This window comes from Mytilus edulis, chromosome 14 (assembly GCF_963676685.1).
Source record: "Mytilus edulis chromosome 14, xbMytEdul2.2, whole genome shotgun sequence".
Lineage (NCBI taxonomy): Eukaryota > Metazoa > Mollusca > Bivalvia > Mytilida > Mytilidae > Mytilus > Mytilus edulis.
Genome location: NC_092357.1, coordinates 69,974,299 through 70,001,441, shown reverse-complemented (window position 1 = coordinate 70,001,441; position 27,143 = coordinate 69,974,299). Strand labels below are relative to the sequence as shown.

The window sequence follows — 27,143 nt, the reverse complement described above, 5'->3', positions numbered from 1 at the left end:
TTTTTTTAATGAAAAAAAATCTCGGTTGAAGGGAAATGAAAAACAAATGTGTTTATGCTATAACTTACATTTACTGCTTTATGGCTGTCTACGTTTCTCAAATGTTTAGTCTTGCTAAAAGTATTATTACTTTCTTGAAACGTCGTACAAGTCAGATAAAAAACAAAAGTAACAAAAGAAACAGGCCGGTTACAACCAGCCGAATAGTTTTTCTGCACTTGTAGTCAGGTCAAGGTCCTCGGCTATCGCCTCGGACCTTGACCTGACTACTCGTGCAGAAAAACTATCCGGCAACGGTTGTTACCGGCCTGTTTCTTTGTTACCTTTGTATTTTATCTAATACATATTTACAAAGAGAGCATACACTGTATGAATAAATTTAATCTATGACACAATGCAAATACAAAAGAGGGCCCTCATGGGGTTTTTGATTATGTGATTACTTGGCCGTTTTGTTAATGATTATTTGATTATTAAGCCAAATATTTCATGATTATTTGATTACCTAGGACTGTATTTTTAGTTTATGATTATTTGATTACTAAAGATAAGCAAATATTTAATGATTATGTGATTATATTGGCAAAAAAATGGTGATTATGTGATTACTAGGACCCCCCCCCCCCCCATGAGGGGCCTCACAAAAGTAAAATAATGTCAAAAAGTCAACTATAACATTGGACAAACTGCCGCCAAATAATATAGCGTACACTTGAAATTAATGTTGTAAGGTATACATGTAGTACATCAAGGTTTTTTTATAAAATAAATAATTTTATGTTGCATAGTACGAGATCAGGAGGGAAATGTATAGTCGTACCAAACACTTATCAAAGGTGGTATATATTGAAAATAGTGAGCAGAGAAATATCACTACTATTAGTGATATTTCTCTGCTCACTATTTTCAATATATACCACCTTTGATAAGTGTTTGGTACGACTATACATTTCCCTCCTGATCTCGTACTATGCAACATAAAATTATTTATTTTATAAGTAAAATTAATATTAAATAACAAAAATGTAGTGCATTGAAGACCCATTGGGCGCCTTCGGCTGTTGTCTGTACTTTGGTCGTGTTTTAGTCTCTTTGTAATATTCCCTATTTCCATTCTATCGCATTTTTCGCAACAATAAAACATCGCAATAATTTCTGAAGTAGCCCCACACTAAAGAATGATTACATGGGTGGCTCTTGCTTGTTTTCTTTTTGATTTATTGAACCAAAACAATTAAGTTATTGTGAAAAAATGAAATCGTGCGTGCTTCACTGTACTAGTATACATATTTTTAGGGGCCAACTGAAGGACACCTACGGGTGCGGGAATTCTCTCTACATTGAAGACCCATTGGTGGCCTTCGGCTGTTGTCTGCTCTATGGTCAGGTTGTTGTCGCTTTGACATATTTCCCATTTCCTTTCTCAATTTTATTCCATAATACTAATAAATATGCCAACCTCAAATGTATTAAATGTGCCTACATTTGAGAGATTTGGTGTATATATAGGTATGAGTTAACTGAATGTAAACATTTATTACTATAAGAAGCTCATGTTCAATGGTTCAGTCATTGAACGCATTCTACACCACAAAACATGGGTAAAATTGAGAATAGAAATGGGGAATGTGTCAAAGAGACAACAACCCGACCATAGAGCAGTCAACAGCCGAAGGTCAACAATAGGTTCTTCATTGTAGCGAGAAATTCCCGCACATGGAGGCGTCCTTCAGCTGGCCCCTAAACAAATATATATACTAGTTCAGTGATAATGAACGCAATACTACACTGAATCGAAATTATACACAAGAAACTAAAATTAAAAATAATACAAGGCTAACAAAGGCCAGAGGCTTAATTCTGACTTGGGACAGGCGCAAATTGCAATTCTAAGAGTAGTTCTTAGGGATGACATCAAAAGGTCAATAAAGGATAAAAAACTTAATTCACATAGTTTTTTCACTGACCCCCACTGAATTGCGGAAAACTTACAATTTTGAAGATATTTAGTTTCATGCTTTTACCAAAGTCTGCATACAAACCAACGGAAAAATCTGAGTTTCGATGATAACTTTGAATTCGTGGAAAACCTGTAACTACAATATCCACGAAAATGTGTAACTGACGAAAATTAATGAATCCAAAGTACGACAAAAAATGTTTCTTTCAGAGAAGATTTTTGGATATAACATTGTTCATTATAAAGTAAGGAGATGAATCATAATTGTCATTGAAACAATTTTTCACAAGAAATGTGACGCAGATGCAAAAAAAAAACATAGGTCACTACTTGCGTCTTAGCGGGGAGGGAGGATCCCCTTTCTACACTTTTAAAATTTCAGAAGTCCCCCCACCCTGCTACACTTAAGAGATAACTGTATTGTATTTGAAGCTTTAAGGACGTCCATCGGTAGTTTTACTGTCGCAAATTTAGTTTACCTGGCGACGCGGAGCCAGGTAAACTAAATTTGCGACAGTAAAACTACCGATGGACGTCCTTAAAGCTTCAAATACAATACAGTTATCTCTTAATTCTAATGCAAAACAAGTTTATAATTAAATTTCAATCATTATTTCAGTGTAAAATGGTCATTAAAGAAAATTCCGCGAAAAGATGTTATGTTCTTTGGTCCCTACACTAGGTGACGTCATAGGTATGCTTCCGGCGTCAAACATAAACACCGGCCGTTTTCTGGCTTCTGTGCCGCTTCAGAATGTAATAAAATTTGATAAAAAGAAGATTTTTAGGCGCAACAAGTGAGTTTTTTGTTTATTATTGTGGAAATAACATGTCAATACATTCCGAAATTCAAAATGTCGGCTTCCTTAGTTACAGACAAGGAGATAGAGAATTTTACGCTTGCTGTTATCCAATCAGAACAATTGTTACAAAATAATTGCATTAGAATTTTTAGTCCAATACTGCACCACTGCTCATAGTCCCTAACAATGACCAAATACCATACCGCACAAAAGGTCCCCAGTATGACAAAATCTAAAATACACTTTTCCACACCATACATGTACCTTCTTATTTAAAATTATTGACACGATAAAACCATATTAAACCTTATATCTTTAAAGCTTCATTTTGTCTAGTCTAATAATGATCCAAGATGATATATAATACAATACCGTTTCAATTTCAAAATCATAAATTATAGCCTAAGTAAACAATTTAAAAAGAATTCACAATAATTCGTATCGTAGTAGCTATTAACTGTTACTACATTACTAACGATATCACAGTTTTCTATCAAGTCATTAGAAAATTGGATTTGAGGGTCTTTATTTTGGTGTAGATGGACAAATTAGTCGAACTCCGTAACAGTGGTAACATAGCTTTCAGTGATCTTTTCCGTTCCGAAACTTTTTTCTTTACTCCATCAATTAGTTTTAAGTAGTAATGCGGATCGGAGCTGGAACTGCAGGGGAATTTGGTAGCAAAGAGGACGTTACCGCTGTTTTGGAGTTTGCAGATGTGTGTCACGTACAACATATGTGGCATTCCGAGCGCACATGTATCATTCGAAACCAAATATTGGCGCCAGTAATTTTTTTTTTTTTAGAATATAGTTCAAAGGATTGACAATTGGTTACTGTTTGTTTAACTTTCAGTGGCCAATATTTCCGGAAAGTGTGTGGTTTTTTTTTTTTCGACAATGAACCCATTTAATTAACTATATGTAAAATCAGATACAAATAAAAAGAAGAATCTGTCCCGAGATATTTTTAATTTAATATTAAACATATAGAATTTAAAAATAAGCGACACTCTTTTTCTTTTTAATCTCTCTACAAATTTGTTTTTTTAACATATAAATTAATTAATAAGTAGTTTCCAATTTCCTGGTATATGATTTAAATATATATATATATATATATATATTAAATGTAATCATAAATAATAGTTTCAGTTATCAAGCTAAACTAACCTGTGATGACTTTACGTGTTTTATGTCTTTGTAATGTTTACTTGTAGGCGTATATAGACTTTAAAACATATATCAATGTGCTATGAAATGTACTATGAAACTATTTTCAATTTTTAATCATAAAGAACAATATGGTTTTAACTCTTCAAGGTCTAACCTGACGGTTCTTAGACCAGATAAAAGAGGAGGATAGTCATAAAAACCAAATATTGCAAAAGCGCAAATGTCTATTTTTAAAAAGCGCAAATGTCCTATGATTTAGAGCGCCTGTGTCCAAAATAAAAAGCGCAAATGTCCTATGAAAAAGCGCAAACGTCCCGCGCCGATAATAATAATCAAGCCAAAGAAAATGAGAACCAAAACACTAATTAGAATATTACAATTAATCGTTAACCAAATAAAACTTGGTGAACCCAGTTTATTCATTATTCATTGATGACAGACAAATCAGAAGGGTACTCCTATAGACCCCATTTTCACATATTTCACTACGGTTGTCTTATCAGCTAAAGAAGCAATAAATTATAAAAAAAAATATTAAGACGGTTCAATAGAAATTCCCCTTTGCGATACATGTAAGCCTTGGACAATATTTAACATGTAAATAATATTGAATATGGCATTTCCTAATATCTACATCGGGGTAAGTACTGTAGGCACAAATATATCATTTTCAAAATATGGATTAAAATTTGTGAAATCTTTGTTTTAGCTTACATTGTACAAGGATACATGGATAGTAATTCAAGTAATTTGAAACAAATTTAAGTAAGACTAAAAAAAAAAAAAAAAAATGTTCTTAAATAAAAAAAAATAAAGGCAGGGATTTGAAGTAATTTAAGTCTTTTTTTTTAAAGTTCTGCTTTCGTTTTTAAATAATTATGTACATGGTTCTATGGGAAAACATATGCATCATCTATAAAAGCAATCTTAAAAACAGTTAGCATGTACCATTTTTGTCTGATAAATCGACTATATGTTAAGAATAAAGACTGCTACTTAAATTATGTTTAATTAGTTAATGTTCAGAATCCAAAGTTTTCATAGGTCGGGGGCCACTCCAGTCATGCTTCAGTGATTTCCGATATAATCTACCGTTTATTTCCTAGAAAAACGGGGCCGGACCCCTGAAACCCCCTCTTAATCCGCCTCTGAATGTTCTTTGCTGAAAAGAATTGGTCGTCGATTTATGTCCGTCATTATTTTTTTTTTCATGAATTATGTAATTTTTATAATGGCCGTTAGTTTTTCTTGAGAATTATTTCACTGTTTTTCTGTTCAGGCCATTTTATAGCAGCATAAATTTTGAATGTATTGGTTTTTCTTGTTGTTGAAGCTGTACGATTACTTATAATTGCTTTTGATATACATGTACATGTGTATCTTCGTCATTTAAAATCGTGCAGATCGTTGTCTCATTGGCAATCATACAACATTTATTTTATTGAATTTATTTTAACCAAATTTTAATCATTTTGAAGAAATTCCAGCCGTCAATAATATTTGTTTTAGTAAGTTTTTATAAATATGTGCTCGATTTTCTTATGACATAATTCTTTCAGCAAGTAGATTTATTGATTGTTTTGCGTTCAGTGGCAGAATTTCATACATTTTCAGGTCGAAAACAAATGTACAATATATACAAAAGGCAGAATCTGAAATGCAAGAAATATTGACTGTCACTGACATTGTATATATACCGGTATAATAAAATCAATCGGTTCCAGGACCAGTCCAGTATATCTTATTATATAATCCTTCTTAATCAATTTCATTTCCCACTTGTGCATGTACATTTAGAGTAGTTTAGAGCTGGTATATTCAGTGAATGACAACTTTTTTGTTATTGTGGAATACATTTTTAGCTCACCTTTCCTAAAAGGAAATGTGAGCTTTTGCCATCACTTGGCGTCCGTCGTCGTCCGTCCGTCGTCGTCGTCCGTCCGCCGTCGTCGTCGTCGTCGTAAACTATTCCAAAGATCTTATCCTCTGAAACTACTGAACCAATTACAACCTAACTTTAGCTGAATGATCCTTAGGGTATCTAGAATAAAGATTGTGTTTTATTTTCCATTTTGTGAAAAAAAACATGGCCGCCATGGCTAAAAATAGAACATGGGGTAAAATGCAGTTTTTGGCTTATATCTCAAAAACAAAAGCATTTAGAGCAAATCTGAAATGGGGTAAAAATGTTCATTAGGTCAAGATCTATCAGCCCTGAAATTTTCAGATGAATCAAACAACCCATTGTTGGGTTGCTGCCACTTAATTGGTAATTTTAGGGAAATTTTTCAGTTTTTGGTCATTATCTTGAATATTATTATAATTAAAGATAAACTGTAAACAGCAAAAATGATCAGCAAAGTAAGATCTACAAATAAGTTAAATGCTCAAAATTGTCAATTGACCCCTTAAGGGGTTATCGTCCTTTAATGACAATTTTTCAGAATATGTTCATCATATTTGCTAACTTTAAAAAATCTTCTCCTCTAAAACTACTCAACCAAATTCAACCAAACTTCAACTGAATGATCAGTAGGGTGTATAAAAAAAAGTTTGTGTTTTATTTTCTATTTCGTCAAAAAAACATGGCCGTCATGGCTAAAAATAGAACACAGGGTAAAATGCAGTTTTTGGCTTATATCTCAAAAACTCCAGCATTTAGAGCAAATAAGACAAGAAGTTAAAGTATTTATTAGGTCAAGGTCTACCTGTCCTGAAATTTTCAGCCGAATTGGGTAACTGGTTTTTTAGGTATAATGCCCCTGAATTGATGATTTTAAAGAAATTTTGCAGTTTTTGGTTATTATCTTGAATATTATTATAGATACAGATAAACTGTTAATAGCAAAAATGTTAAACAAAGTAAGATCTACAAATAAGTCAAAAATTGTCAATTGACCCCTTAAGGAGTTATTGCCCTTTAAAGACTTTTTTCACAATTTGTTCATCATGTTGACTTACTTTAAAAAATCTTCTCCTTTGAAACTGCTGTATCAATTTCAGCCAAACTTAGGCTAAATGAGTTTCAGAGTATCTAGTATAAATTTTATATTTTATTTCCTTGTATGTCAAGAAACATAGCTCCTATGGCTAAAATAGAACATAGGAGAAAATGATTTTTTTTTTGCTTTTGAAGAAAATAGGACGATTCAAAGAACATTTAAATAAATTGAAAAGCCAAAATAATCATTGATGAGAGATTTAACTAAAAAAATTAAGGTGAGCGATTCAGGCTCTTGGGAGCCTCTTGTTCAGTATTTATTTTCATATTTTTAAAGAAATTCACACTAACTTTTGCATGCTTGTAGTTAAATTATTATTAGATCTGGTCTTGGTTTCTAATACTAAAAGTGGTGTTTCGGTTATGGTTATACAGACGTAGGCCTATTTTTGAATTAATATCAATTATTTTGCGTAAATTTTTAAGTAACATAAATTACGATTATTTCAATGTTAGGTGTACTTTCCGTTTTAAATTTTCCTCTGAGTTCAGTATTTTTGTGATTGTACTTTCCACTACATAAGGTTTGTAGAAAAAAAATGAATCCTAAGTGATAACAAGTCATCTTTAAGATGACAAGAGACAAAATTCAACCCGAGACAACAGATAAAATAAGCTCGTTATGTCTTAATTACTATTCATTTATCCATTTAATAAAGGAATGACTGTAATATTTTTTCTGTCTATGAAAAAATAACATAAAAAAATTTGGTGCACACGCGCGTAGCGGGTTATTCAACAGTGTGCACCACATGTTTTATGTTATTTCGAATAGACAGAAAAAATATTACAGTCATTACTTATAATTTAATTCTAAATTCCATTTTAAACCGTAGAAAACCATGAAAAAACGTTGATGACGTCACGGTCACATGACTAAATTATGTCTATGGGCTCATAACAAAATAACGTCAGCCAATCAGAAGACGCGTTACATCCAAAATTAAATTATATATTTATATGTTTTGAAGAATGGAGACGACTCGTTGATTTATTTACACAAAAAATGCTAAGCAAAAATCATAAAGTTCATACAAAGTAATAACTATAAACGGAATATGGTGCGTTTTGATTGCAAATGATACACCCAGCATACCGTTTATAGTCTACTACACTTGTTTCAAATAGGCCTTCAACTATGAGAAACCTTCAAACTTATTAGTCTGCTATCTCAGATAATTTACCTATTTCTTTTGGTGCAAATGAAATGTATATTGGTGGCACAACTGATACATGTATATATATACAAGTCTTTTAACCTCTGTTAGTTTCAAGGTATGGCTGTATTTGGGACCCATTAGAGGCCTTCGGCTGTTTTGTACTCTTTGGTCGGCTTGCTTCTAGTTTCAAAATTAGTTTATTTCAAATAAAATGTTTGATCTTGTTTTGTTTAAACAGTATGTATTAAAGAAATATTACAACTGTTACAGTGCAATAACGTATTACAATGTTACATGCAATTCTGAGTATATAAAATATCCGATAGTACAAAGATCATATAGAAAGTCACTAAATATGAGATCATAAAATTGTAAAATAAAAAAAATATATAGAGTTTTAGTTTAAACATTTTATTTATTTTATCTCGCTAAATGAAGTTGATCGGTTAAACTGTTGTAATATTTAAGGTTAGAATCTCTATGCACACGCATGCATTACGTGGAGGACATCAGTGAAAGGTCTGCGTCATGGAAATCCATGTTAATCATAGTTACTGTCAATATTTTAGCGAATAAGTCCATTGATCTACCTACAAAATGTACAACATGTACCGATACCAGGGATTGATGTCTGCAAATATAAAAAGTCGTTATCTTTATTTATGACTTAATCTATATGAAATAATGCATCATAAATAAATACTTATTTACATTTCAATCTGATTAATGTAGGTTTGGATGTCCACCCCCAAATTTGGGGATATTATAATAGTGAGAGACAGAAATATCTAAGTTTTTATTTTAAACTGAAAATATAGGGTATATTTATATTGAAAAAAAAACGGGAGACAGACCCCTGCAATCAAACAGAATTTAAACATTTAATGCTTACTAAAATTTTTAATAATTTGCAACGAAAATATTTTCACCTGTCAAGGCCTAAATACACGTTAATAAACACATATTTCATATTTTGAATAGTCCTACCTCCAGATTTAATGTTATGCATAACGTAGCAAAAAGACAGAGGGGTTATGTATCTTGAGTTGACCCTCCTCAAGATTAGTATTATAGCAGAACATATTAGGGAAAAAATCAGAGAATAAGGTTATGTATTCTAAGTATTATCTTCTTTCCTGACTTGGTATATTGCATAACATGGGAAAAAGTCAGAGGGGTTATGTATCTTGAGTTGTCCCTCCTCAAGATTAGTTGTATAGCAGAACATAGGTAAAAAATCAGAGAATGAGGTTATGTATTCTAAGTATAATCTTCTTTCCTGACTTGGTATATTGCATTACATGGGAAAAAGTCAGAGGGGTTATGTATTTTGAGTTGTCGACCCCTCTTCCTAAAATTTGTATTGCATAACATAGGAAGAAGTCAGAGAGGTTTTATATTTTGAGTAGTTACTCTTCCTGATAAGTAGTACTGCAAAACATTGGAAAAAGCCAGAGAGGTTATGTATTATGAATAGTCGCTCTTCCTGATTAGTCGTACTGCATAACATGGGGGAAAGGGGAACTGTAGTTTGAATAGTTACTCTTTCTGATAAGTCCTACTGCATATCAGAGGTAAAACTCAGAGGGGTTATGTATTTTAAATAGTCCCTCTTCCTGATAAGTCGTGATGCATGACATAGGAAAAGGTAAGAGAGAGGTTATGTAGATTGAGTAGTTTCTCTTCCTGATTAGGTACATGTATATTACGTAAGAGTCTTCAAATATTCAGGAAGTCTTAGAGTTGAAAACAGTGAGAAGTTAACACAGGGTCAACCACTGCATGATATATTCACGGTCATAAACATAGTTATAGTTAAAAGCACAAGGAAAGTGTCTATGTGGTTACCTTTGTTGCTGGGTTGCTGATTCACCTAACCACACTTTTTCAACTAAAATGAATGACACAACATAAAAACACATTTTATAATACGTATATCATACCTTAAAAAGTTAAGTACACCAAAGTTTTTCTGTCTAGGTGTACAATGTTTAAGACAAGGGCCACTTGAATTGTTGAGCCTACTTGAAAGTCATAAAATTCTTTTCCCTAATCTCACATACTATAATCGCTATAATCACTGATTATACAGAATTTGCAACAATAAAATTATTAAGTTGGGAGATAAGATGTTGTTTTCTTTTTAATACACAGAAATTTTGTTTATCTACATGTTTCATTTTACATGTATCATTGATTATTTGATTTTATGGCCGGTTCATCCTATTAGATCGCATTTTTATCGTTTTTCGTTTGTCTGCTCAAATTTAAGTGTTATTGGTATATTATACATAAACCGTTGATATTATTACTTGTTTATCTTGTCAACTTTTTTATACGTTTATATATACAAATTAAGGTTGCTAATTCTCAAGTTTTCAAACTACAAAAACGAAGTGTCTATAACCGTATGCCTAAATGAATTTGAAAATTAAAATGAAAATGGGGCCTCGGTGGCCGAGTGGTCTACGTAGTTACTACTATAATCACTAGCCAGTCGACACTGAGGTTGTGATTTCGTGGGGCCTCGTTGGCCGAGTGTTCTACGTAGTTACTACTATAATCACTAGCCAGTCGACACTGAGGTTGTGATTTCGTGGGGCCTCGTTGGCCGAGTGGTCTACGTAGTTACTACAATAATCACTAGCCAGTCGACACTGAGGTTTTGATTTCGAACCCCGCTCGTGCAGGTACACTCGACTCCAATCTTCATTGACTAGGACAGTCAGTTGTCCTATCGAAGGTCGGTGGTTTTCTCCAGGCACTCCGGCTTCGTCCATGGAATAAGACTGGCCGCCACGAATTAGCCTAAAAGCAGTGCTTAAAAATGGCATTAAAACACAAAAAATAAGAAAACACACGAATTTCACTACGTTTTACCTGCAAATTCCGGAACTCGTCCTCGCAGATATCCAGTATACAATGTCCTTTGATTCTTAAGCAGAAAGTACCCTGACAATGGTATTTTAACCATTATGTAAATCTATCTACAAAAAATGTATTTCATTTATTGATATTTTCGCCATCGTTCGTTACTAATGTGCGTTTGGTGAAGCGTATTAACGACAAACCGGAATGAACACGATAAAGAGCGATACATACAGTTTTGTATATGTTTTTCTTATGTGTTCAGAATAAAAGAAAATTAAAAAGTTTTTATAAGCCGACAAAAATATCAATGTCTTTTTGCAATATTAGAGGGGGGCAATAGGGGGTCCGTTAACATGTTAACAACACCTCGATTTAGGCAAAAACAGTTAACAAAAAATGCAAAAATGCTGATAAATTACAGTTAACAAAGTGGGTTGAAAACAGTTTACAGCTTTAATTGATCTCAGATAACAGTTAACAACACCTTGAAAAGGGCCATAACAGGTTAACACAAAAAGGTATTGCCCCCCCCCCCCCCCTCATATTATTGTAAACCTTGAGTTATTATATTTAACCATGGTGTATAAAGCAATTTAAAAAGCGGGGGAGTTAAACAGACTCAATTTCAAACAACAAAGAAATATTCTATTTTTTTTTACAACATAAGTAGAACAAAATATCAATGCCCGTAATTTAACTTCATCTGTATTTTACAATATTTCTGTAAACCTCAAGTTTTTTTTACCATTGCGTATCAATGTAAAAAGCGGGGGAGCTCGAACACACTCAATTTCAAACAAAAAATAGATATTCCAATTTCTTTTACAATATATTAATAAGCCGAAAAAAATCAATGCCCGTAATTTTAGTTCTGTATTTTACAATATTTCTGCAAAACTGAGTTATTTTGAACTATTGCGTATAAGGCAATATACATGAAAAAGCGGGGGAGTTCATACAGACTCCATTTTAACGTCAACAAATTTCGTTTACAACATGACGACATAAATTAGAATTTATTAATATTTACTTATATGTGAGTACCCTTACGTTTCAATATAGCATAAACTATAGGTACTTTTATTAAGTAAATATCCAACATATATATCATGATCGTAAAACTGACACCGTGGGTTAAGGTTTGCATTAACAGGTCTCAGAGGTTATAGGTAAGGGAACCCCTGGCGAGAAAATGTCAAAGAAATCGGAATACAAACTCAAAAAGCGAAAAGGAACCAAGGTAAGCAAATCTGCCAAACAAAACTAACACATCCGCTTAAAAAGGTAAGAACTGGCAATCTTCTAGTATAACATGAGATTTTATGCTGTCTATATTTATATTAAAATGTAGTTGGTCCGAGACCACAATTATTTCGTAGTGCATTTCTTTTAGAACATAAATGAAAATAAAAAAAATCCCACCTGCGCTTTCTCAAAGAAACTTTTACAGTGTGTTGTACTACTTTTGGGACAAATATATCAAAATTATAGAAAACTTCATCGCCTCAACTCAAAATATGGACAATTTTATCTTTAAGGCGTCTTGAAATCTTTTAACAGCTTCCGAAGTGCTATTTTTCAACCTTTTTTACCTGGACCAAATCACTACTTTCCTTTAAAATTCTGGACCCAAACTTTTTTACAGTGTAATTTCACCCCCCTACTTGCAATTTGAGGCATAAAACATGAAGAAATAAATTTGGAAGGGGTATAAAAATTAATGGCAAGTAACCCACTGTCAACACTATGGACTATATTTGTTCAAGGGACGACAATGGTGGTCTCGGACCAGTTTGGTTCATTTTTGTTTTACGGACTACTACTTTAGTTGTGTTCTCAATATCTATTATCGAAGTGTTGATATCCTTTTTTTCTCTGTTTTATTCATGACTATCTTTTCTCTGTTTTATTCATGACTATTTTTTCTCTGTTTTATGCATGACTATATTTTGTATTTTGTTGTTTTTCAAATCTTTTTTTCCGAAATTTCATCTCCATATTTCGGAAAATGTGTGAAACATTTGTACTTAAACCGAATAAGGATCGATTCTAACAACATATATAAAAATAGTATTGTTTTTTTTTCTCAATTTCATTCGTTTTCAAAACACCAATTAGCCCGCTCGAAATGATATAAAAACTATGTTCTCCTTTGAAAATGTTTCTATAAATTGAAATACATGCGGCTTCCATGGACACTTTTAGACTATGAAACGACGAATTAATTTCTTTCGTTATTATTTCGTTTTACTAAATGTTTTTTTTTATTCAAAACGATCTCGTTTTATCGGGTTGTTTATTCCAATCATTATTCAAAGTGTTTGAATGGTAAAAAAAATTGTCCAAATCGAGGCATCGAATTTAGCGTCCCGATTTAGATTCCGACAGGACATTTTTGCGTAATTGTACATTCATACCTTCGCATAGCCAAACGGACGCCCCTCTTTTGCTTTAAATTTAAATGTTGTATGAGAGAAGTCGAGTTGACAATATAGTTAATAATGATACCCAAACCAACCCTATTTTTGAGGGTTTATTATTGACAAAGGCTTCAGACAAAAAATACGAAAGATTTTAATTGTTTGCCCAAGAAAGCACTTTTATTAATAATCGATATTTTGAAGGTTGCGCTTCTTAATACATGTAACTCAAATCCTAGATTCACGCATGTTAATAAAATTTCCCCTGTGAAAATATATGTAGTTGAACAAAGAAAAAAAAAACGACGTGATATTTTTTTAATTTTTTTAACGATATTCAATCCTGTATGAATACTGCATATTTGTGGTCATAGTTTCTTCGATATACGAACAATTGCCCATATTTCATCAAATAAAATTGCAGTTCAAATCAGAAAAACAATTTATAAACAATGAAAAATATATAAAAAGCTGACGTCTTTATTAATCATGATTACAATGTACATTTTTGTAGTTGACATTTCCCAAACTTTATAATTAAGAAGAAATAATGTGTTGTGCAGTTGTTGAATTTTCGGGATCATATTGATCTCAATTTTGAATTGTTTATTAATTTCATGGAATATTTGTTATATTTCGTTAAATGGACCATTTTCCTGATTGAACAAGCTTCACATGAGTTAAACTGTCACATTATCATTGGAAGTGTCTGTATTTCTTTATCTTGATCTTTACACACACAAAATCATATTGCTTGTACTGTTATGCCCCGCATATTAATTTAGCCCCGTCCGTCCATCCGTCCGTAAGTAGATATGTGCAGCTGTCTCCTCCTATAGTTTTTAAGCTTGAACTTTAATATGTCATAGTTTGTTTGTGATTGTACACATAATGGAATTGTGCTTTAACAGGATTTTTTTTTTCGGTCAAGTATTCTTAAAATTCAGCTATAAAGGGCTAAAAAAAATCCCTATATAAAACCGGAAAACTAATGGTCTTAGCTATATATAAAAACGAGAAATGAGAATCACATATGAACCACATCATCAAACGACCACCACTGAACAACAGGTTCCTGATTTAGGGGGGGGGCTAGGATGAAATTTGAAAAAAATAAGCAGGACAGGAGTTCTGAGTAAAAAAAAAAGGCAGGATGAGACACTTGCAAAAAAAAAAGTCAGGACGACAATTTAGGTATAAAAAAGTCCGGATAAACTAAAAAAAAAAAAGGCAGGACCAAACAGAGTGAAAAATAAAAAGGCAGGACAGAGATTACAGCTAAAAAAAAATGTAGGACAACATTTTCCCTCCTAGCCCCCCCCCCCCGCCCCCCCCCCCCCCCCCCCATAAAAATCAAATGGTAGCTCCCTAAAAGAGAGGTGAAAGATACCAAAGGAACATTCAAACTTACAAGTCGAAAACAACATAAAAAATGCCATGACAAAAATCTAAAACTGAAGAATGAACAACACTAATTTCACAAAACAAAACCGGGGATGATCTCAGATGCTCCGGAAAGATAGGCAGAAAAAAGAGGGACGAAAGATACCAAAGGGACAGTCAAACTCATAAATCTAAAACAAACTGACAACGCCATGGCTAAAAATGAAAAAGTCAAACAAACAACAGCACACATGACACAACATAGAAAACTAAAGAATAAACAACACGAATTACCCTACCAGAAAACTAGGAGTGATCTCAGGTGCTCCGGAAGGGTAAGCAGATCCTGCTCCACATGTGGCAGCCGTCGTGTTGCTTATATGATAACAAATCCGGTAAATAGTCTAATTCGGTAGGTCACATTCATGAAAGGGAAGGGAATTGTAGTTACGACGTAAAAAACATATCTGATATCATTTGTGAAACGGTTATTCCATAACGGTCAACCAACTCGTGATGGCGTCCGTAAAATTTACGAAGGGATGATTTCAACTTCACCATTTGGAACTCTTGGAACCTCTTGCACATGTACGTGAAACACATCGTGATGCTCATATCAGGAACACAGCTATATGTATCTTAAAATAATACTGTAATATCAAAACACAGATATAAAGTGTTACGTTGCTAATTTGGTAGTAAAATAATCTTTTGCATTGTAGAAAGAGAGGAGTTTCAATTTCTTTTCGGATATAACCTTCTGCACATGTGGCACCCGGCGTTATATGCTCAATTTGAATAACATATTTTTTTCTATACGCATTCTAACAGTGTAATTGTATAATTCAGGTGGTGTAATGAACATATATAAAATTCCTTAGTAATATAATCTTTTGCATTGCAGAAAGAGAGAAGTGTCAATTTCTTTTCGGATATAACCTTACCTAAAAATGAGGAAGAAATAGATATCATAAGCATGGAAGCTTCTCCCGGAAGAACTAAAGTCGACCAGTTTGGTTACGACAACGAGGCTTTCGAACCGCCGTATGATGTCCCGGATGATGATTTATATTTCGGGACTTCTCGGAAGGATAATAGTGACACAGAATCTGAGCGTGACGATCCTGTGGTCAAATCTTCAGAGGAAGGAAAGAATACGACGAAGCCGATGAATGGTAATGCTGTTCACGAAAGTGATGACCCATATGAACAGAAGTCGTAAGTCAAAAATGTATAAAACAAGAATGATGACGTAGAACACGGATGCCCACTCACACTATCATATTCTATGTCCAGTGGACCGTGAAATTTGGGTCAAAAGTCTAACATGGCATAACAATTAGATATATCATATCATAGGGAACAAATGAACTAAGTTTCAATAGATATAGGGAGATGTGGTATGAGGGCCAATAAGACAACTCTCGATTGAAGTTGATTTGACTTCAACTTCATCAAAAACTAGTACCCTGATCAAAAACTGTAACCAAAATCTTTTATCTGAAACGGGAAGCACAGACCGAAAAAACATGATGCCCATAAGTGGGACATAAAAATGTATAGAAAATGTAGTTTTGTGTTTGTTTTCACCTGCTATATTAGTTGTAATGTTATTCTTGAATTATTTACAAGCAGTTATGCCATTTTTAACCCTATAGATGTATAAATATTGTACAAATACCAATGTATTTATATTAAATATGCTAATCATAAATCTTATATCACTTTGCAGAGAAAAAGTAGAGCGTTGGGACGTTTTTCGTGTTACATCAGAAGACAATGTGTCGTCATCAGACTTATCTTGTTGGAACCTCGTTTTCAAAATTGCGCGAGTAATAATGATATCACTGTTTGGACTAATAGTGCTTACGACTGCTGTTGTGTCAAAAATTACTCTTACTTACATGATATCAAACATAAATGTTCCCATGGCATCCAGTAACCATAATGGAACAAATTTAAGAACGTTTTTCCAAACATTGAACTACCCTGCTAAATCAACAGAAGTCACGTGGATATGGGCGTTACTAATTGCCATGGTAGCGCCTTACTTCTTTTCACTGTTTTCCTGCTTACGAAAACTATGTTTCAAAAGAACCAGTCCACTGAGAGTAGTTCCTTTGATAATTGTAAGTATAATTGATGGTTTCGCCGAATATGTAGAATATAGTCATTTCATCCACTAAAACAAAGGAGGCAAGAACTCTTTCGGGACGTCTGGATCGGTTGTTTTTAAGCTCAAGATTTCGGAATTGATACCTTATGCGATCCGGGGATTTTGAAACCGGGAACCCCCCCCCCAAAAAAAAAAAAAAAAATATATCAAAAAATCAAATAAAAAACAAACAAACAATCTAATAAAAAAATGTTCTGAAATAAGAACAGGTCGTATATTTGCACATGTGCTTCCATAGGCTAAAAGGACGTCAGATCGAATGAACAATATACATAAATGCATACATAGCATGATAATTAAATACAAGTACACAATAAACCCCGTTTAAGATTACCATTGGAAGTTGAATATTTAGAAAGGTTAACACAACTAGATTGATTTTCTTGGTAATAAGTTATCATGGTGAAAATTAACAAAAAATGTAACCGTCTTTATCGTGCAACTAATCTTTCTACAATTCTAATACAGGTGTACAGAAAAATGCGGAAGCGATGTATGTATACATGTACTAGACGTAGACGTACATACATGTAGTATCCAGGGTTGAGTTCAATATCGTAGCGGCTATGTAGTGCTACGTATCTTTTTGTCTACCGAACAAGTAGCTAGCCTAGCTCGGTTGAGTTCAATATCGTAGAAGCTAGGTAGTGCTACGTAGATTTTGAATATTTAACGTGTAGCTATAGACTAGTTGCTACATAGATATTGATAGCAGCTACGTAGCCGCTACATAGCTGCTACGATATTGAACTCAACCAATATTGTAGCAGCTAGGCTAGCTACACGTTCAATAGTCATACGTGTACTTATGTAGCCGCTACGATATTGGACTCAATCCTGGTTCTGTTGCGAGCAAATGGTTATGCAAAATTACTGTCTACGTCACAGTTCAATTTTTGGGGCCTCGTTGCAGTCTGTGTTAAAATGATGATAATCAATGTCGATTTCCTTCAAAAACAAATTCATTCAACGATTGGGATGGAAAAAATGCACAACATTTATTGATTGATCACACCATTTGCAAAGTTGACAAAGGAAGTCTAAAAGATAACTAAATATTAAGCAAAATGACGCCTTCTTTTACACCATCCGACACAAATTTTCACACGCTCTGAAAAACAATTTGTTTTTAGTGATTTTGATCATTTTACATTTCAGTCGCTATGCGTCGAAACGTTACACTCAGCTGGGTTGTTCTTGCTAGTTTTCATCGTTTTACCGAACTTTGACCCCTTGACAGGGATTCTGATTGCTCTAAACGTAGCAACAGTACCAGGCATTCTAAAAATATGTTTCCCACAAAGAACGATAAAAGACGAGATAGTTCCGAATGCCAGCTTGACTACAGTCCGTATAATAAACGCAGTGAGTGTATTGTGTCATTTGGGAGGTTTGGGTTTGACGGGCTATTACATTTACCGTGTTGACCAATCAAACGAAACATTGCTAGTTGTAACAATATTGGCGGCCATCTTTACGTCAATCTACTGGTGGGAAAATTTCATACCGAAAGGCGAGAGCGAGTCGAGCGGAATGCGACAATTAAAAAGGCAATTCTGCAGAGGAAAAACCAAAGTTTTATGTATATCTATATGCTGGAAAATGGTTTTAACACTTTGCGTAATGCCTGTAGTCTTAGTCAGTCCGAGTTGTGGAGAAAATTGTACGGACTTCATATTCATTAGGACTGCAAGTAAACAAGGACCGGAAATACACAACGATATATTGAATACTGAACTCACAGACTTCAGGAACTTTTGTATAAACTTCAACTGGGTTCCATTTCTTATTGCAATAGTTCATGTCGTTATGAATGGACTATGTTACAAATTTGCAAAAGCTGCCTGCAAGATTATTGGTCAAAGATTAGCATTCGGACTACCTCTTGTTTTAACGCCACCAATAGCTTTGTCGTTTGTGCTTGGATTGCAATCTACGGCTACAATGTCTGTTTATGGTTGTGAACTGAAATTTCCGATGTGGGATGGTGACGTCACTATTATTCAGGACCATATAGATGATTACTGGTTTGTACTGGTAGGAGGGATTTTGAGTTATCTGTCCTTACTTCTGGTCACGAGTCATGTGTGGACCCCTCGCAAGGAAAGACTGCAACCCACTGATAAGTAAGTCAAATAAAAGATTTGGCACAAAAATAAAAATCATCAAACTTAAAGTACTATCATAATAACCGTTATAATTTGGCACGACATGTTCGCGTTTGTCTTTGTACACCAGCCTCGTCAGTTGAGCATGGACCATGACTTAATAGACAGTTGCCTGTACCTAGTTCCTACAGTTCCTACTGTCATACAAGTGAGAGGTTTAGCTAGCTATAAAACCAGGTTCAATCCACCATTTTCTACATTTGAAAATGCCTGTACCAAGTCAGGAATATAACAGTTCTTGTCCATTCGTTTTTGATGTGTTTTGTTATTTGATTTTGCCATGTGATTATGGACTTTCCGGAATGATTTTCCTCGGAGTTCAGTATTTTTGTGATTTTACTTTTTGGAAGTCTAAACCAAGTACGAATTTAACGAGTATTAAAACAAAATGAGACAAACTCATATTATAAATCATGGCATATTAAGTATAATACATTGTACATAAGGAATTAAATGTGTTTTTTTTATCAATTCTATACAGAGGTGTAATTTGCAAATTTTGACTTTGTTTAAACTGTATTATTCCGCTTGCTTGTTGTGTTTCGGTTTTAATAAAAAAAAAAACAAAAAAACAATACAAAACAAATTGGTTTTTGCAAGACATTTTAAAATTAAACAGTCAATTTTAAAATTAGGAAAAAGCCACGGAAACATCGCTGGTAAAAAAAATAGCTATGACTTTCAGTGTTCGGGATGTGTGCATGTGTAACGATTGTATCATATGAAATATCTATTTTTTACATTTTGAAAGTAAATTAATGTATCTTCTGTTAAAACCCAAATAATATGAACACAACAAGCCTTGCATAAAGCATCATCATTGTTTTCCTTTCTAGGTTGTTCGTCAAACCATTGTATTGTGGGATGCTGTTAGACCAATCTCTCCTTCTAAACAGGAGACGAATCGATGACGAATTTCTATCTGCATCAGAATTCAAGGTGCGTTTTGTATAATGAGATTTGCAACCATTAATTTGTTCAACAACATTTATATACATGCATTGTATTATAAACACAAACAATCGGATACGCAACGTTTAAAAATACGATTGGAAGTTTTACTTTTTTACTTATGGGAACTGCATTTTGTAGTTTGATTGAACAAAGTTAAAAGTGTAGTTTAAACCATTGGTACCGTTTTCGTGATTAAAACATAAATAAGTTCACGGGGGAGACAATATTGACGCGGTAAAATTCTCATGAAGTACAGGAATTTGTTCTGAGGAAATTAGTAGGAAGATGGTTAACATGATTAATGAAAGAAAGTATTTGTGTTAAACTCCATTGGCAAATATAACATGTGTATCAAGTCTTGCGTATCAAGTTTTGAGATAGATGTTGAACAGTTAAAGTAACGAGCCCTTATTAGACGCGACGAACAGGATTTTAACAAACGAATCACTTAGACAGAGTCCGCAGGAAGACATGCCTTTAAGTCTTTATAATTTTCTTCAATCGAAGATCGAATTCAAACACATAAAGTATTACGGTCTTAAAGGAAATTAATTTCAATCTCAATTGATTACCATTTCTTATATTTTTAGCATGTCTTACTTTGTTACATTATAAATGCATGTATTTAAAGAATAACATGTATTTCACTTATTTCAAAGCAAAAACGTCAGTGTCGTTTATTCATTTTTGACAGTATACAAAAACAAAAGACGAAGACACCATTCCAATACCTGACCTCCCTGAAGACGGCAACTTTAACCCCACAGCAGACTGGTCAGTTCTGAGGAAGGATGATACGCCCATGTTGTACATGTGTGCCACTATGTGGCATGAAACTGAGAATGAAATGACCCAGATAATGAAATCACTCTTCAGGTGTGTATTGATATTTTGATAATAACTATAGCTTTGGGTTTCTTTACATAAAATAGAAACAAGATTTCCAAATAGAAATTGTGTTGTTCCTTTAACTTCTATAAGTGTTTTGTTTTAGGAAAAAATTATACTTTTACTGTTGTGTCCCATAAAGAACAATGAAATGAGTTGTTCTAAAAATAACAGTGACGTAATTCTCAGTCATTGACAGTACCAGGAAGTAAAGTCACGTGACAGAGAATTCCATTACGAGGTCTCAATTGTTATACTTTTTATTGCTAGTCATGACACTTACAATAAATTTGGATTGTTTTGATGAAACAAATAAAGATATCAATATATTTTTTTAATATTTTGTTCAAATAAGATAAATGTTACAAGTAACAATTTCTACAGGCAACATGTATTTGAGACGCACGTGAAAAGAAATATTAAAAGTTAAAATCTAATAAAAAATGTAAGTTTGTAACAAATTAGCCTCATATGCCTTAAAAACAATTATACACTGCGTTTATGTATAGCACCCGAGGTTTATTACATTATAGACACGCTCGTGGGCTTCAACTCTGTCAAGAGCATACAGTTGCAATTTAGTTTTCCAAGCCTTCGATATTTTTTCGTTCGGTCGTGATACATGTAGGATAGTCTGTTTTGCCTATTCAATGTATATACTAGTATTGATTAATTATACGGAAGTTGTGATATTTTATTATCAAAATTACGAGAGAGGCATACAGTTGTGTACATTTCAGCAAAGTAGCGATTTATTGCCTCGTTTTTTTTTTCAATCACACATTCTTTTTTATTGAACAACGATATTTATAATTCTATACTTTGTGGTCTTTAAGTGTATATACTTACAACTCTAAGCCTGGTGATATAATGACTATTCATGTCGTTTAAATAAAAAGTACTGAGGGTGAAAAATATCAACGATATAAGACTTATCCGACATCCAGCAAAGAATCCCGCTCAAATGGGACAGTCATGAACCGCACGAAAACCAGCAGTATAAATTGCCGTTCTATTACTTTGAGATTTGTCAAATCGGTGCAGTGTTTTTTCGTCATTAGTACGATGAAACACCACTTTCAGTCTTTTCGAAGTCAAAAACTTGAAAAAAGCTGTGTTATGCTAAAGGTAGCTGAAAAAGTTACTTGTACTTCTGAATAATGGAAATGGTTGAATAATGAATCAACATTAATAAAAATAATAATGGTCGAAATAATTTATAATGGATAAAGGTAACCCTTATCATAAGGTTCGAACTTGGTAAATAACAATCTAAGCTGAATTCAGATTATATTTATTCAATATTCGTCAGTCTACTGTTGCAGCAAGTCCCATTAGCTCAGGGACAATTCTCAATCGTGGTCTAAATCTTAAGTATCAGTCTACTGTTGCGGCAAGTCCCATTAGCTCAGGGACAATCCTCAATCGTGGTCTCAATCTTAAGTATCAGTCTACTGTTGCAGCAAGTCCCATTAGCTCAGGGACAATCCTCAATCGTGGTCTCAATCTTAAGTATCAGTCTACTGTTGCGGCAAGTCCCATTAGCTCAGGGACAATCCTCAATCGTGGTCTCAATCTTAAGTATCAGTCTACTGTTGCGGCAAGTCCCATTAGCTCAGGGACAATCCTCAATCGTGGTCTCAATCTTAAGTATCAGTCTACTGTTGCAGCAAGTCCCATTAGCTCAGGGACAATCCTCAATCGTGGTCTCAATCTTAAGTATCAGTCTACTGTTGCGGCAAGTCCCATTAGCTCAGGGACAATTCTCAATCGTGGTCTCAATCTTAAGTATCAGTCTACTGTTGCGGCAAGTCACATTAGCTCAGGGACATTTCTCAATCGTGGTCTCAATCTTAAGTATCAGTCTACTGTTGCGGCAAGTCACATTAGCTCAGGGACATTTCTCAATCGTGGTCTCAATCTTAAGTATCAGTCTACTGTTGCAGCAAGTCCCATTAGCTCAGGGACAATCCTCAATCGTGGTCTCAATCTTAAGTATCAGTCTACTGTTGCGGCAAGTCCCATTAGCTCAGGGACAATCCTCAATCGTGGTCTCAATCTTAAGTATCAGTCTACTGTTGCGGCAAGTCCCATTAGCTCAGGGACAATCCTCAATCGTGGTCTCAATCTTAAGTATCAGTCTACTGTTGCGGCAAGTCCCATTAGCTCAGGGACAATCCTCAATCGTGGTCTCAATCTTAAGTATCAGTCTACTGTTGCGGCAAGTCCCATTAGCTCAGGGACAATCCTCAATCGTGGTCTCAATCTTAAGTATCAGTCTACTGTTGCGGCAAGTCCCATTAGCTCAGGGACAATTCTCAATCGTGGTCTCAATCTTAAGTATCAGTCTACTGTTGCGGCAAGTCACATTAGCTCAGGGACATTTCTCAATCGTGGTCTCAATCTTAAGTATCAGTCTACTGTTGCGGCAAGTCACATTAGCTCAGGGACATTTCTCAATCGTGGTCTCAATCTTAAGTATCAGTCTACTGTTGCGGCAAGTCCCATTAGCTCAGGGACATTTCTCAATCGTGGTCTCAATCTTAAGTATCAGTCTACTGTTGCGGCAAGTCACATTAGCTCAGGGACATTTCTCAATCGTGGTCTCAATCTTAAGTATCAGTCTACTGTTGCGGCAAGTCCCATTAGCTCAGGGACATTTCTCAATCGTGGTCTCAATCTTAAGTATCAGTCTACTGTTGCGGCAAGTCCCATTAGCTCAGGGACAATTCTCAATCGTGGTCTAAATCTTAAGTATCAGTCTACTGTTGCAGCAAGTCCCATTAGCTCAGGGACAATTCTCAATCGTGGTCTCAATCTTAAGTATAAGAACGCTCTGTATGTTCTTCGTCTCAATCTTAGATGTACAATGTACCAACGATTATATTAAATATTGAACTATTTATCCTGCAGGAACAATGGATTTGAAATTGATAAATGATTGCATTTTTATTTTGGTTTGCCTTTTCACTTGTCATGCAGTTCAACTCGGGCAACAGGGTGTATAGTTTGGAATTTATTTTGTTTTTGCAATGACATAGCTCGTTTAGTTTCTTCTTGTGTTACGTAATATTTATCAAACAAGGAAGAAATATGTCCAGTAATAACATAAGAGGCATATAATTATGTAATTTATGTTAGCATTAAAATCATTACTCATTTTCTCTATCATAAAATTTCATTATAACAAGCTTTTAAGGTACAGTAAATATTTGTTAAGACCTCTAGTTGTCATTTTGTGACACCAGAGTTAATAAAACTTTCTACATGTTATGTTTTATTTATTTCACAAGCATTCTAGATCAATAGTCACAATAAATATTGATTCAATCGAGGGTGTAAAACTTTTTACAATACCGGACAGGGAATGGGGAGGGGGCAGGGAGGTGGTGATGTGGGGCAATATTTATTATTCGTGTATCTTAACAAAAAAATTTAGCTAGCTATAAAAAAATCCAGGTTCAATTCACCATTTTCTACTTTAGAAATGCCTGTACCAAGTCAGGAATATGACAGGTGTTATCCATTCGGTTGATATGTTTGAGCTTTTGTTTTTGCCATTTGATTAGGGACTTTCCGTTTTAAATTTTCCTCGAAGTTCAGTATTTTTGTGATTTTACTTTTTCGTTATCATAATTACATGTACCAGGATTTAAATTTTGTATTTGCGTCAGACGCGCATTTCGTCTTCAAAATCTCATCATCGACGCTCGAATAAGAAAAAGTTGAAAGGCCAAACTAAGTTCGAAGTTGAAGAGCATTGAGGAGCAAAAATTCCTAAAAGTTTTGCCAAATACAATAATATATTCCTGAGGTTTTGTAATCAGTTAATTTATAATTATGAACATATCAATGACAACTCATGTCAACAGAAGTGGTGACTACTGGGCTGGTGACTTAATTGGAGGCTGGTGATATCCTTCAAATTATATATCTTTCGAAGACGTATTTACAAGCACGATCTTGTTGATTTTTTTTTCAGAATGGACGAAGACCAATGTGCACGCCGCCATCTCCAAATGTTCCTTGGTATTAAAGATCCAGATTACTATGAGTTTGAAGGTATTCTATTCTTCCTGTTTGCTTGTAAGCACATGTACAGTGCAGCGAACGATTGGTTTCACAGCCTCTCTCTATTCTCCTCAAACAAAAGTTAAAAAGGCCAAACATAGTACGTAGTTGAAGAGCAAAAGCAATATTATATTCATTTCAATTCAATTCAAACTTTATTGTCATATAAAATCAACTTATAAGATTTGTGGCTAAAACACAATGTCATCTCCCGTTAAATGATACAGACAGAACGCTTGCGTTCTTGTCTATATGTAATTGAAAAACAGTACCTGTATACAGACAAAAACTCACAATATTTCTTTCCATTTATGTTATTTTTTTCCTTTCCAGCACACATATTTTTTGACGACGCATTTGACTATCATAGCTTAGAAGACTATGAGTACAGAGCCAACGATTATGTCAAAATGATGTTTGCTTGTATAGATATAGCAGCAAGGTAAATACACTGAATATAAATATACCGTTGAAACTAAATGATCAGGGAAATGAGAATATCAAAATGAGGTTTGCTTGTATAGACATAGCAGCTAGGTAAAATACACTGAATCTAAATACACCATTTAAAGTAAGTAAGGCATCTCCCTGAATAGACCCGACTGCAAGGTAAGATACACTGAATTTGAATACTACGTTGAAATTTAGTGATCAGGGAAACGATTATATCAATATGATGTTTGCTTGTATAGACATAGCAACAAGGTAATATACACTAAATTCAAATATACTGTTGAAACTTAGAGATCAGGGAAATGATTATAGCAAAATGAGGTTTGCTTGTATAGACATGCATATTGCAACAAGGTAAGATACACTGAATTTAAATATACTGTTGAAACTTAGAGATCAGGGAATTGATTTTGTTAAAATGATATTTGCTTGTATAGATATAGCAGCAAGGTAAGATACACTGAATTTAAATATACCGTTGAAACTAACTGATCGGTGAAATGGTTTTGTCAAAATGAGGTTTGCTTTAATAGACATAACAGTAACGTAAGATACACGGAATTTATATACACCACTTTTGTGTAACGAGTTATCCTACTTTTCAAGCTGTCTGTGAATGATTTTAAAATAGTCAACTTGAATAGATATCTAATTTGACAATAAAATAGTATAATTTATTAATAACTTTATAATATTTTTAATTTTCCATTCAGTGCTATTCATAGTGTGATGATGAAAATTCCATCTCCGATTAAAGTTCCAACGCCATATGGTGGACGACTTATTTGGCGCATGCCCGGAGGAAACAAAATCATTGCTCATTTGAAGGATAAGGCTAAAATCAGGCACAGGAAGAGATGGAGTCAGGTATATACAAATTTTGATTTATTAAAATGTAAAAGATTAGACACAAAAAAAAACGTAATTTCAATAATTGAAAAAAGATAAAGGAAATGAAGGGCATATGATTGAATTATGCCAGAATTTTCTCAATCTGAATACAATAAAGAAACAATTTGTCAAATAATGACACAAAACTTAAAAAGCTAGCAAATTTTAAATGCATGTGTACTGTATCAAACTGTTTGTTGTTATCTAAAGCAAGATGTATTTGCTGTTTTTACATTACGTTACCCAACACCTCCTTCATTACATAAAAAGACGTTGTTCCGTCCTATTTCATGAATAAGTACAACGTAAAAATCAGTACCAGACTGCAATTTGAAAATTCAGTTCAAAGGTATATCTAAACGCAGTGTAAAACCTGTTTATAATTAACAGGTTATGTACATGTACTATTTCCTGGGCCACAAACTAATGAATGTGAAAGACAAGACGAGGAAACAAAAGGAGAAAATAGCTCAGAACACATTTCTCTTGGCCTTAGACGGAGATGTAGATTTCCAGCCATCAGCTGTCCAGCTTCTGGTTGACAGAATGAAGAAAAACCCGAATGTGGGTGCCGCTTGTGGTCGTATACATCCTATCGGTTCAGGTAAATACAGATAACTAAATAGTAAATGTTAAACTGACTGTTTTTCTTACATCCACTTCATATGAACTTTGGTGGATAGTTGTCTCATTGGTATTCATACATTGTACCACATCTCGTTATTTAATAATGTACATGTACATGTAGAAATATATCGTTCTCTATAGA

At 33.9% G+C, this 27,143-nt stretch overlaps 1 protein-coding gene across 1 annotated transcript in view; it reads left to right on the top strand.

Annotated features, from left to right (window-relative positions):
• Nucleotides 1-4,475: 4,475 nt before the first annotated feature.
• Nucleotides 4,476-27,143, top strand: part of LOC139503768 (chitin synthase chs-2-like) — a 33,267-nt gene continuing 10,599 nt past the window's right edge. The window contains exons 1-10 of the mRNA XM_071293642.1: nucleotides 4,476-4,578; nucleotides 15,678-15,991; nucleotides 16,506-16,902; nucleotides 18,108-19,075; nucleotides 19,954-20,056; nucleotides 20,766-20,947; nucleotides 24,942-25,021; nucleotides 25,364-25,472; nucleotides 26,197-26,350; nucleotides 26,765-26,978. Coding sequence (XP_071149743.1) covers nucleotides 4,552-4,578; nucleotides 15,678-15,991; nucleotides 16,506-16,902; nucleotides 18,108-19,075; nucleotides 19,954-20,056; nucleotides 20,766-20,947; nucleotides 24,942-25,021; nucleotides 25,364-25,472; nucleotides 26,197-26,350; nucleotides 26,765-26,978 — 2,548 coding nt within the window. The 5' untranslated portion in view covers nucleotides 4,476-4,551. The remainder of the gene's footprint in view (nucleotides 4,579-15,677; nucleotides 15,992-16,505; nucleotides 16,903-18,107; nucleotides 19,076-19,953; nucleotides 20,057-20,765; nucleotides 20,948-24,941; nucleotides 25,022-25,363; nucleotides 25,473-26,196; nucleotides 26,351-26,764; nucleotides 26,979-27,143) is intronic.